The sequence below is a fragment of the Propithecus coquereli genome, unplaced genomic scaffold (genome assembly GCF_000956105.1).
Source record: "Propithecus coquereli isolate 6110/MARCELLA unplaced genomic scaffold, Pcoq_1.0 Scaffold821, whole genome shotgun sequence".
NCBI classification, from domain to species: Eukaryota; Metazoa; Chordata; class Mammalia; order Primates; family Indriidae; genus Propithecus; species Propithecus coquereli.
Window position 1 is genome coordinate 209,012 of NW_012154408.1, and position 12,606 is coordinate 221,617.

The window sequence follows — 12,606 nt, forward strand, 5'->3', positions numbered from 1 at the left end:
CCATGCCCGGCTAATTTTTTCTATTTTTAGTTGTTTGTCCAATATTTTTAGTAGAGACGGGGTCTCGCTCTTGCTCAGGCTGGTTTCGAACTCCTGAGCTCAAACAATCTGCCCATCTCGGCCTCCCAGAGTGCTAGGATTACAGGCGTGAGCCACCGCGCCCGGCCTGCAGATGGTTTTTAAAAGAAAATTTGGTTCATATATTAAGATAAGATAAATGAGACAGCAAGGATGCATTTTTAAAAGGCAGAAGTTAAGATGACAGATATTACATCAAATATGTTGGTTGTAATGATACACATTAAATGGATGCACACGCTCGCTAAAGCAAGGGCTCTGATTAGACACAAAAATGAAACCCAACTCTGTGTATTTCTGAATGGCAACCCAGTAAAGTGACGGAAATGCTAAGTAAGGCACAAGTGGGGACAAACTGGGTAAGTGCAAGAAAAATATCAAAGCAGAATTCTAGGCGAAAACTCAAACAACACCCAGCATAACTGGGGTAATTTGATATTAATTAAGTACAGAGGAAATGTCAGAAACGCCCACGCACTGAATAACAGACGACCTGCAGCCACCGCGGCCTCACTCACCCTTAGCAGAGGGACTTGCCACTCCCTTCCTGTTTCCCGCTGGCAATGCACCTCATCAGACAGCCCCTTCTCATGGGTCCTGCCTGCGGGGGCAGCCCGGGCACAGCACACTGGGCCTGAAATGCTGGAATGTTGTCTTCATCCTGGGTCAAGGTGCAAACTGGCTTCCAAGGAGCCGAGTCTCCAGCCCTGGCATCCGAGCAGCACACCAGCTGGCCTGGGGCTGACTTCTGGCGCGCCTGCCTGTCTCCCACCCTGGCCACTGGCCAAGGCCAGAAAACAACCCCGCGTGAATGTGGTGAAAGGTAAAGTTGCTTTCCCTGACTGTTCTTGCTGGTGCAGACAGTCCCCACCCCTGCCGAGTGCTGGGCGCTGGCCTGGCCCCCCCAGCCAGCCATGCAGAGAGCCCCCCAGCAAGCCCTCAGGGAGGGAGTCACTGAGGCTCGGGAGGTGTTGGCGGGTGGGCTCTGCAGCCTGGCCTAGCCACCCTGCCCACTGCCATCCTCAAGGGCCCTAGGCTTGGTGAAGCTGACCGGGCGCTTGGAGGGGCCGGTCTTGACTCTGGATCAGCCCCAGCCCCTCCTCGTGCCCTGGGACTGCCCGTCTTCAAGAGGCTGACGCTGCCTCCTGCGTCCGGGGCCCCATGTCCAGTGCACATCCCTCACAGCCTTCGAGGCTTCTTTTGGTTTTCTACCCTCTCTGAAGTGCCAAAACACCCTTCTCTCCTTGTCAGCTCCGTTCGTGGTTTTGCAAACCTTTATTATCTCGCCTGGGGTCAGATGCTCTGCACCCACTGGGCCACTCTGGGGAAGGCCCGGGGACAGGGAATGTGGCCGCAGGCACTGCTGTCCCGGCCTGCGGAGCTGGGTGCCAGGCAGAGAGTGTCTGATCTTGGCTTTCGGGAAAGGACAAACAGAGACAGAGGCGAGATGAAAACGCCAATTAGTGAACCCAAACAGAGCCAAGCTCGGTGACAGATGGCACGGCTGCCAGCCTCGAGGAGGCCATAGCCTCGCCCTCCATTCAGCCTGCCTGACGCTCAGTGCGCCCGCTTGCCACACAAATGGTGTGGACTGGGCGCCGGGCACCCGGTGGCAACTGCTGCCCTGGGCAACTCGTTTGGTGATGGGGATGAGGCCGGGGTGCTGTGGGACCAGAGGAGGGGCCTGCAAGAGCCTTCATGCAGCCCGGGGGCTGGCCCAGCACTTGAGGGTCTGACATTTCCACCGGGAGAAGCTGCCGGTTCCCTCGGAAATGTTAAGGCACAGACCAAGGCCCAGGAGTGGCCAGCAGTGTTAAGAGGACCCGTCACCTTGGACCAAGGAGCACCAATGTGGCCGTGGGGTCCTAGAGCCTCAGAACCGGGCTGCTCTGGCCGGGGCCGCGTGACCCAGTCCTCAGCCTCTTGGGCCTCAGTCTGCGCGAGGCGCAGGAGCCAAGGAGACCTGACAGGGTGGGATGGGTTGTGCCCACCCTGCCAGACTGCCCTCCCTACAAGAAGGAGGCCAGAGGCCCTGGCCCACGAGGGTCCTGAGAGATGAGAAGAGTGTAGCTTGGAGACATCCCCAGATGTCCCCAAGGCCACCAACTGCTGAGCAAGGACAATGCTGGCAACAGTAAACCGTGCAGAGTCTGCGGCACAGATGGGCCAGATGAGGGTCTGGAGAGACTTTGGGCCACGTGAGGGCTTCCCTGCCACAGCCAGAGTCCGTCCTCCGCTGTCCTCCCAGCAGAAGCGAGGTCCTTTCTCATCGCCAACAGCAGAAAATCTCAGAAGGACCCTGCGCGCCTGCCCTTCGCCCACCTAGAGCAGGAGCCCCTGCCACCCCAGGATGGCGGAGGACGGGCCACCGCAGGCACCGTATTCCCCTTGTCTGACCCTCACTAAGACTTGGGTTTTAGTTTTACATGGCCAAGTTCTCTGGACTTGATGTGCACAGTGAAGTTTTTATTAATCCTTCGTTCCATTCGACGCCCAGCATTAAATGCATGATGTCCCCAGAGCCAGCACAGCGGTGTCTGGCATCAGTGAAGGGCAACAGAGAGAGCCCATCACACGAAAGCTACTGTAACAAATGCTTTAGTCCTGACCAGAACTTCTCGCCAACCAATAAGCCAAAAAAATAAATGGCTTTATCAGTTGAAGTACATTATATCCATTTTATTCCCAAGTTGGGGCTAAAGCATTTATAATTGAGTCGAAGCTTAATCAACCATGAGTGTCCTCTCCTGAGGAAAGGACTGCCCTTCAGGGTTTCGGGAGGAAAGGCAGTTTCTCTGAAGTGTCCTTCCAGCCTCCAAAAGGCTGGGGTAAGAGGTGTCTCTGCAGAGCCCAGTGAAGTGACTTAGCCTTTTCTCAAACAAGCGTGGCGTTTGTGAAGTTCGTCCTGAGCAAGTGTTGGTACTTTATCATCAAGTGTTTGTGGCTGCCTGTCGAGGACAAGTCCTGTTCTAAGAGGTGAGGCAGGGACAGAGGACACTCCTCTGGGGGCTCATTGTCTAGGGCTTCTGCATCCCAAAATTTCCCAAGTTGGGTGTGAGTCGGGCACAGCAAGCTGCCCAGGCAATACCCTATCACTTTGCTTGGAGGGTGACATGCCCACCTTGGCCCTCACCTCCCACTTCTAGCCCATGGCACCTAAACGGAAACCCTCCGTGAGATTCTACAAAGGTATGTGCTAAACAGATGAAGGAGTTGTCCCTTAGCTCCTCCCCTTCTCCCTTCCCTGACTGTGGATGTGATGCTGGAGCAGCAGCAACTATTTTGAGACTGTAAGGAGCAGGCTGAGTACAAAAGCCCCACTGAAGATGAGGGTGGCACCTGATGGCACGCCAGGTTCCCAGTGGTACTGCTGAGAAGCTTGGCTACCTCCTGTCACTGTGTCACCCCAAATCAAGCTACTCTCCCTCTAGTTCTGTAACTTGCAGCCAAAAGCATTTTCTCCATGTGAAATTCGAGAGCTTCCCCTTTGATCTGCTACTTCCCCTGCAGCCCAGCTCAGCCTGCAGCTTCATCATCCTCCCAGATGCCAGAAAACTTGGCCTTGCCAGTGTCCCAATGGGGCAGGAAATGGCAGGACCCCAAACTGCCTAGACCCACAACAGCACATGAGAGGCCCCTGATAAATAGAGCTGCCGAGCCCCAAACTGGGCAAGAGCAGAGAGGGCTGGGGAGCCCGTGGGACCAGTCCTGCCCTCAGGACCTTGGCCTGGGATAGGACAGGACACGGCCTCACCCTTGGTGTACAGCCAGTGGGTGGACATTGGGAGTCAGGACAGAACCACTCAGGTCCCAGGCTCCCTCCATGGCCCTGACCTGAGGTACTGGGAGGTGAGGTGAGGGAGGGTCCCAGATGGGGAGGGATGAGCCCCAATTTGGTGCCAGCACGAAGGAAGGAGGTACCCCCACCCCTTGTGCCCCTGGAGGGTTGGGGAGATGCTGGTACCAGCCGCAGTGTGGCTGGGGGAAGGGCTTCCCTGCTGGGCTCCTGGCTCTGGTGGCCTTTGCTCACAGAGATCCTGCCCCACATCTCGAGCGGACGGATTGCTGTCGCTGCCACACCTTTGGGGATGGATCCTTTACAAGCCCCTTGGGGTGTCCTGGCAGAGCTCACAGACCCCACCCACAGGGGAGTGGAGGGGTTCCCTGACCACAGGCAGCCCCCCCAGGCTCTGCCGCAGGAGGGACCCTGCCCTTCCCGCCTGACGTGTCCGTGAGACACTTCTCCACTGTCCACCCCGGCCTGGGCGGCCGTGACCTTCCTCTCATTCTCAACCCACAAGCATGTCCGCACAGAGCTTTCTCCCTGCTCACTCGTTTCCTCCCTCCCCCGAGGTGGGCCGCAGGACCCGGTACCCAGCCTCTCGGTGGGTGCAGACCAGCTGGCCAGCCAGGCCCAGGTGGATTCACTGCAGGACCCTGTCCACACTGGCCAAGCCACTGAGGTTGCTAGAGGCCTGCAGGGCGTGCATGATGAGGCTGGGCTGGGGTGTGGGCCCTGCCGGGAGGCTGCCAGCCTCCACCGCCCTGCACAGCTTGTTCCTGCCTGACCTGCAGCCCTGCAAGCTCCCTCCTCTTTGGAGCCCTCCCGCCCCTGAGCCGTCATCCCTGAGGCCCTGAGCGTGTTCCAGACAGGGAGCGTCACCCCAAGGTGGAGAGATGGGGAGCGAGAGCTGACCGGGTCATTCAGGCCACAGTTTCCACCTCCGCCCAATTTAGGGTTTAGCCTGATCACATCATGCCTCAACTGCGCACACTCCCTCCAGGGTGTAAATACAGCTCAAGGCCATTTGTCGCTGCCTGGCCCTGCAGAAACAGTTTATTTAAATTGCACTCTAAGGACTCTGCATCCCAAATCCCTGCAGACGCACAGGTTCGAGGCCACGTAGTGCAGACGGGCCTCAGGCCTCCCACTCCCCGCGGGCTACTGAAACTCAGCCTTCCACTTCCTTCCTCTGGGGGCTGACACTGGCGAAGGCCAACTGAAATCTGGAGGCCGTGCAGGACCTGACAAGCCCTCGAGGGCATTCTCAGGAGAAGAATGAGTTGCTGCAGGTGGACACCTTCCTCCACAGTTTGGCCCCAGGAGTATTCTCCCCTCCTCCATGTCCCCCTCCCAGGGGTCCCTGGCCTTGGTGGGCGCTCAACACATACCTGCAGAGTCAAAGGGGAGAACACCCAGCCTGGCTTGTGCCTGGCAGGTCCTGAAAAGGTGCCTGCTTGTGGGTGGGGGCTGCTGTCGCGGCAGTGGCTGAGGGTGGACGGGTGTTCACCCAGCAAGGCAGCTTCGAGCGTTGAGGGATGAGAGGATGCCTGGGCAGGAGCCTGGTGGTAAGGGACCAGCACTGTGGACAGGGCGGCCGGGTGAGCGCACCCTCCCAGGGCCCTGCAATGCCGAAGCTGCCAGCATGGGGAGGGGGTGAGGAGAGGGGACACAGATGCCAGGAGGCCACCCATCCTTCCCTGTCCTGCCCCAGCAAGGCCCACGGCACTGGCTGGCCACCTTGCTCAGATTCCTGGACCCTGCAGCCGGGAGCCCAGACGTTACGTGAGTAACCCCTGAGACAGCTGTGTGGGCGCAGATGAGACAGGGACCAGGTGTGGGGCCACAGGACGTGAGGAGGTGGGGGACCTTGGCTGGGCTCCGAAAGCTGGTGGGAAAGGGGTGGGGAGTCGAGACCAGTGCCTGCAGGCCAAGGCTGGAGCAGGAAGGAGCTGCGTGCCCTGCGGCATGGGGGTGCCGGTGGGGAAGTCAGAGGTGGAGACAGATAAGGAAATGGGCCCAGAGCCTCTGCACAAGCCTGGACACTCTCCCGTCCACCAGCCACTCCCCTGCCCTGGAACAGGTCTGGCTGCACCTGCACCCAGAGCCTCGGGGGAAGGCCATAGGGCCTGGGCGCCCCCGGCTGCTACCTCCCTCCACCTTCTCTTCCTGGGTGCAGCAGGTGACCCCAGGTCCTTGCCCCGCTCCTGGGTTACCCATGGCGAGGGCCTCAGCAGGCAGCAGAGCCGCAACACCCTCAGGGGGCTGCAGAGACTGGGGAGGGTCCAGGCGTCCATGCTGAACTGCTGGAAAGGCCTGGGGTCACCTAGAGCTCCAGGGCATTACTTGCCCACTGCAGCAGATGCAGAGCCCTGCTGTCCTGCTCCTCCTGGGGTCTCATCCAAGGCCCTGCTGCGTGGGAGGTCCCAGGAACTTGCCGACTTGGCAGGGGTGTGGGGGGGTGACTGCAAGGCAAGGGCTGCCCCTCACCAGTCAGCGCAGACAGGCCCAAGGCCAGATGCAGCCCAGGCTCCTCCCCCTGTCCCCTGAACCAGGCTGCGAGCCTCAGAGTGGCCACACACCTGGGGAGCCAGAAACACCTGTCTGCCTGACATGGGGTTCCTGAGTCCAGCAGCCTGTTTTCTCCAGCACAGGCTGAGCAGAGGCTCAGGACACGTGAGAAGGACCCCTCCTCTTCACTCTCTGTCTCCCTCCATCTCCCTCTCTCTCCCCTCTCTTCCACAGCCTCTCTGATTCCATCTCTGTCTGTTCCTTGCTATGCTGAGTGCATTTCTGTCTCCGTCTCTCTTGGTCTCTGTTTCTGGGCTGTCATTTTCTTTCTCCAACTCGCTCCCATCCCTGGTCCCTGTTTCTTGGTTCACCTCTCTCAGACCCCCTTCCTGGGCCCCTGCTGCTCCCCTGCCTGCCGGTTTCTTCGCATCTGGGGCTCGGTCTGCCTCTCAGAATGCTTTTGCTGGGGCCTCGTCTCTGTCTCCCTGTCACTCACACTCATCCTGAGACACCAATAGTGTCCACCCCAACCAGTGGAGAGCAGAGCTGGGGGCAGAAGCAAGGTCTCCGGGGAGTTGCCCCGGCACAGCCACAGCAGCCTGGGCCACGTGCACCAGGAGCTGCTCAGAGAATCCTGGGTGGTTTGGGCCGTGCTGGGCCAGGGAGTCCCCGAGGCCCACTGGCTGCCCCCCAGCCTCCACGGTGCTCCCTGGTGCCCGCCCCACCGCGGATGCAGGGGAAACTTCTGGTTGACGGGAAACAAAGAGGGAACACAGGCTGGCAATTACCCCGCTAATTTCAGCCATGCAGACAGACAAATCAGATATTTCAGTTTTCTTAAAAACCCACCTCAGGGCCTGAATTAGCCACCTAATTAATTGTCTGTAACAGCCGGGAGGAACCTGGTCCCTCCTGGTGCAGGATGCTGGCTTGTCCCGGAAACATGTCTTGGTGACGTAATCATTATAATTAGCCCCAACCTCCAGCCCAACCTTGACCATGAAGTCTCAGGGATGTGGCCCCAGGCCAGGCTCAAACAGCTTTCCATTTAATTTGTGCTGAGTAAAAGCACAGGCGTCCTTCAGGACACAGCCCATGCGTGTGCGCCTGTCCTGGGGGCAGTGGCACCCGCCCCTCTGTCTGCCCAGGTCCCCGGCACCACGGCCCCAGCCAGCTCCCCTCTCTGCAGAAACACTCCCAGGTGCCACCAGATCACACCAAGCTGTGAATGGCACCAGGTCAGAATGCTCCCCACAGAGGCCAAAGGATTGAAGGGTGATGCTGCCACCGCCGTGGTGGGGTCAGGCACTGGCTGCAGGCTCCCCTCATGGGAGCTCTGGGGGCTGGTGCTGCATAGGGGAGCTGGGGCACACAGGATGGCTGGCTCTGGGCAGGCCTGTGACTTGCCCAGGACAGCCCCAGGGCCTGCAGGCCTGAGCAGACGGACAGCTCTGCGGGAAAAGTCTGTGCCAACACAGACCAGCCCCTCAGCCCACTGTCCCACCAACCTCAAGCCCGGGGACCCAGCAGTATCCTCGAATGCACTGTAGTTCTGGGCGTGGTCTCTGGCCACAAAGATGACCATGGGCCAGGTGGAGACAGGATTCCCTTCAAATAGCAGGTTGGAAGGGGGCCTGCCCTCCCCGCTGCACACCCAAGAGACTGCACTGCCTCCTTGGGGGGCAGTCAGTCACATAAGCTGTTCTGGGCCCCTTCTTTTGTTCCTGTATGCAACCAGCCCTGCCTCCCTGTGGAGGGTGCTGCCCCAGCCCAGGTGAAGCCCACAGGGTCCTCACCAAACTGCCAGCCCTGCCCCCACCTAGCTTCCTGCTGCAGTCACCTGCATCTCCTGCCTGCATGCCGGGCACCCCTCCCCACCTGCCTAGTCCTGCTTGCACCCTCACCACCCGAATGCTGGTCCAGGGGTGCTGCAGGACACAGCGTTCGCGTCCTGATCCCCTTGGGCTCATTCAGAGGGGGTGCAGGTTTGTTTACATAGGCCGTGTGTGGGGTCTGCAGGCGGTCATGCTTGTGCTGCTGGGAGTTTGGGCTGAGCAGCAGTTGGACCTGCCCATCCGGAGGTCCAGCCCCATGGCCCCCTCCCGTCCCCTTGCCCACTCCCTACCTCCCAGGGCCTGTTTCATCACGAACTCCATGACGATGGCTCGGACTCCTCAGCGACTTCGCCAAGGGTCAGAATTCACATTCAAGTGTAGCCAGGAGTCCTCTTCCTGGGGGAGAGCAAAGTAGTCACTGGTCACCCTGACCTGTCCTGGGCTTCTTCCCTTGGCCCAACCTTCCCCTGAGCCAAGGTCTGGCCCACAGGGACCATCATTTGTCCCCTGCCCCAACACCTTGCAGGCTGGACACCTCCACTGGGAGGGGGTGGCTAGGAAACTCCCTATATGAGGAAGGGGTTGTCCCCATACCCAGACCAGAATGTGCAGGCTCCAGGGCCCCAGCTGAACCTGCAAAGTGGTCTCCCCCAGCCCCTGGGGGGTCTGCAAGGGGAGTAGGGGAGTGAGCACCTCGTGAGGGGCACAGCTCAGAGGAGTCTGGCGCCAGCCTGCATGAAGCGGGGGCAGGGCCTATGGGGCGTTTGAAGGTGACTGCTCCTGCTTTGCAGCCCAGGACCTGGCCTGCGGCCTCCATGGTGGCCCTGAGGCCAATGCCATGGAGAAGGCTTAGGGTGGGAGGGTCTTTGAGTGGGTGCCCTCCAGGGAAGACTCCTGTGGCTTCTGACCAAGGAGTACTGGGGGCTAGCCTCTACTCTTGAGGAGATTCCAGTGCCCCCAGCCCACAGCAGAAGAGATTGGGGTGGAGGCAAGGAACTCCAGGGGGCTAAGCCTGCAGGGAACAAATGAGGGGCAGACCACCGTCCACCTGCCTCTGCTCGGGGTGGGCGCTCCAGGTCCCGAGCCCTCCTCCCAGGCAGGTGGGCCTCCCGAGTGTTGGGGGGACTTTGTGTAAAATCACAGCAGCTGCAGCGGCCCCCCTGGTGGGGTCTCTCCTGTCAGGGAAACCTGGGTCCCTGGAGATCCGCTGTTCCACAGTTTTCCCTCCGCAGAGGAAGGAGACCCGCGCGGGGAGGGGTGGTGGGGCGGGAAGGGCCCCTTAGAGCGCTGGTGCACAGGGGAGCATTTGCCGCAAAGCAGATTCTCTTCCAAACTTCTCCCCTGGCTCCTAGGGCGGGAGAGAAGGAGGGCAAGGCAGGGACAGGCGCGGAGAGGCTCCGGGTGCTGCGGGAGCTCCCGCAAGGACCGAGACACCCCCGGCGCTCCCACCCCCGCCCTGGCTGGCTGGGGCTCCTGCGGCCGCCGCACCCCTTGGCTTTGCTGGCCAGCGACCGGCTCTGCCGAGCGGCCCTCAGCGGGAGCGAGCCGGAAGAAAGGAAAAAGAAGACAGAGAACGAGGGAGGAGACCGGGAGACTGGGGAGAAGGAGCGAGAAAGAGCAGGTGCGGCAGGGGACCGCGGGGGCCGCTTCAGCACCACGCCGGCGGACAGCGCCCGCCCGGACCCAGCGCGCGGAGCGGGGAAGGGGAGCAGGGAGGGAGCCGGGGCAGAGGGGCCGGGGAAGACGGGGCCCGGGGCCGGAGCCGGGGAAGGGGCGGACCGGGGAGCGGGCTGCGCGCGGGGGCACCGGTTACCTTCCCAAGGCCGGGCGCGCGGTCAGCGGCGGGGCGCGCTCGGGCCGGCAGGGTCCATGTGGCACCGCGCGAACTGCGGCGGCGGCTGAAGGGCACGGCGGGGAGGGCGCGTCACATGGAGGAGCTCCCCGCCCCCCGCCCGCGCCGAGCATGACGAGGAGGGCGGGGGAGGGGACGCCGAGGGGCGGGGCCCGAGCCGCGGGGCCGCGCGCGTCTCCCCTTAGAACCCTGCCCCCGGCGCGATTCCGGGGACCGCCGGGGCTCCAGCTCTCTAAGCCACCGCGCGACCCAGGCCTGCCCTTCAACTCGAAATCCTAGACACTGCCCCCCACCGCCATCGGATCCCCCGGTGTAGACCTGCCCTCCCCCCGCCTCACTGCCACCCCCTCACAGGGTCCTCACTGCCACCCCCTCCCGCCATGCAAGGAGCCTCGTGGGCGCTGGGCTCCCGCACGTGCGAACCTGCGAGTCGGAACAGTCCTTGCCTGCCCGGGGAGGGGGAAAGGGCGGGGGGTCTCCGCGCCCCCCTTTCCGCTGGGCCCCGGCGTGTTTGGTAACTGCGCCCCGGTCGCCTCCCGCCTCCCGAACCCCGCTGCCCCTCGCACCGCAGGGCGGGAGAAGGGCGTCCCCAGACCCCTGAACCCCCCCCCAACCAGCCCCTCGAGGGATGAGACCGGCAGACTGGCTCGGGGCTATTTTTCAGTGCAATAAAGTGTCGCCAAGAAAGGAGAAACGCTGAGTTTCATTTTAGTGGGACAAAGGCCCCTGGGGCAGTCGGGGCCTGGGAGGCTGCGGCTGCGGTGGGGACCGCAGGAGGCGGCAGAGCAGTCGGTGCCTCGAGTGCGCAGGGTGGGCCCCAGGCCCGGACGCCGAGAGGTCACTGCGGGCCTGGGGATCCGGGGGCCGTCGCCGCAGCCCCGCCCCGCGTGGCTGCCCCCTCCCCGGGCCTCCAGGATTTCCTCTGCGGAAGCTGCGCTGCGGGAGGGTGGGGACGCTGCAAGGTCGGCTCGCAGTCCGCCCGCAGCCGCTGCACCGCTTCGGGCTTCGGGGAGGGGTGGTAGCTCGGCAGGGGTCGGGGGCGTACCTAGGACTCCCAGAGCTGCTCGGGTTTAAAATCCTGCTTGGGCTGCCCGCCCAGGAGCGGACAATCCCGGCGGCCACTGCATTACCTGGCCACTGTCCCTCCCGGCTGAGTCATGAGATTGCGCTGGGCCTGGGTGGATCCTGCCCCTCACCCAGCCGGGAAGACCACTCCTCCTCCTCAGCCTCAGACTCCAGGTGCTCCTGGGAGTTCAGCCTGAACTCAGGAGGCGGAATCCCAGCGCCATGGGCCCAACTCGGGGGGGCACCTCGCCCGGGTTCCCACTGCTCCAGTGACCTGGCTGGGGACCCTCAACAGGGAAGGAGGAAGACAGAGACGGGTAGAGAGGGGCACCAAGGCCTCCACTTAAGCCAGGGGGCCCCCCCATGGGACTGGAGGTCAGAGGCAACCTCCCAGCAGGGGACCCATGTCCCAGGAGTGTGAGGTGTCCCCACAGCCTCCAAGACCAACAGCTGGGGATCCCCTCAGCACTGCCTATCCCTCTTGCACCCTGTTCTGGGCCAAGTGGGCTCAGAAGGGTGGGCCCAGGTTCAAGAGGCGGGACTCACCCCCTAGCTGTTGGGTCAGCATCTCCCAAGGTCCCTTCTTGCCAATGCCCTGGCCCCCAGGAACCTGAAAGGCACATTTCCCTCTTACCTGACACCCCAGGCCTCGTGCAGGTCCAGGACAGGTGCTCTGTGGACTGGAATCACCTGTTTCCAGACATCCAGGGGTCCAGCGGCTCTCGCCTGAGCCCCAGCTCGGATCTGCTGAGCCCAGGCCTTGCAGTGTCTTCGGATGCCATGCGTGGATGCAGAAGGGGATGGGTGCAGGGCCCAGGAAAGAGATGGGTCGCTTCTCACCACTGGGGCCTCTTCCCTCCACTGCTGCCACCAGATGGACCTGGTGGACGGCCCACAGCTGACCTCCTCACAGTGACCCCACAGAGGACCCCAGAGGGAACCCCTGAGCCCAGAGCAGACCCCACGGGCCTAGCAACCATCACAAGCAGGGAGATGCCACAGTGCTCTTAGGGCAATGCCACGCTAAACGGCAGGGCCACATCTGAGGTCTGGGCTTCAGCACCGGACTCCAGGACCATCCTGGCTGTTCCATAGCCCAGGCCCCTGGCAGAGCTCCACACACTCCGGACTGGGGTGAGTTAGGGTCAGGCTTGGGCACATAAGACAGAGATCCTCTGCCAGCCCCCCAATCTGCCCATCTCGCTCAGGGACTGAGCATGGGCTCCCTGCCTCCCTGTGTCTCTCTCCTTCTGTCTCTCTGTGCCTATCCCTGTCTCTCTGTCTCTGTCGCTGTCTTTCTCCATCTGTCACTCTGTCTCTGTCTCTCCCTCTCTCTCTGTCTCTCTCTGTCTCTCTGTGTCTCTATCTCTGTGTCCCTCTGTCTCTCTCCCTCCCTGTCGTTACCTCTCTTACAATCAGACACTCATGTGGGGACCCTTGTCAGTTCTCACACGTTCCCAGGCCCTGGGTGAGGGGCCCAGCCA

At 61.8% G+C, this 12,606-nt stretch overlaps 1 protein-coding gene across 1 annotated transcript in view; it reads right to left on the reverse strand.

The window, feature by feature from the left end:
• The window catches only part of CPLX1 (complexin 1), a 39,890-nt gene extending 29,750 nt beyond the window's left edge, over positions 1-10,140 (reverse strand). The window contains exons 1-2 of the mRNA XM_012663660.1: positions 10,019-10,140; positions 8,496-8,601 (exon numbers count right to left, since the gene is read on the reverse strand). Of these exons, the coding sequence (XP_012519114.1) occupies positions 8,496-8,526 (31 nt within the window). The 5' untranslated portion in view covers positions 8,527-8,601; positions 10,019-10,140. The remainder of the gene's footprint in view (positions 1-8,495; positions 8,602-10,018) is intronic.
• Positions 10,141-12,606: the final 2,466 nt, after the last annotated feature.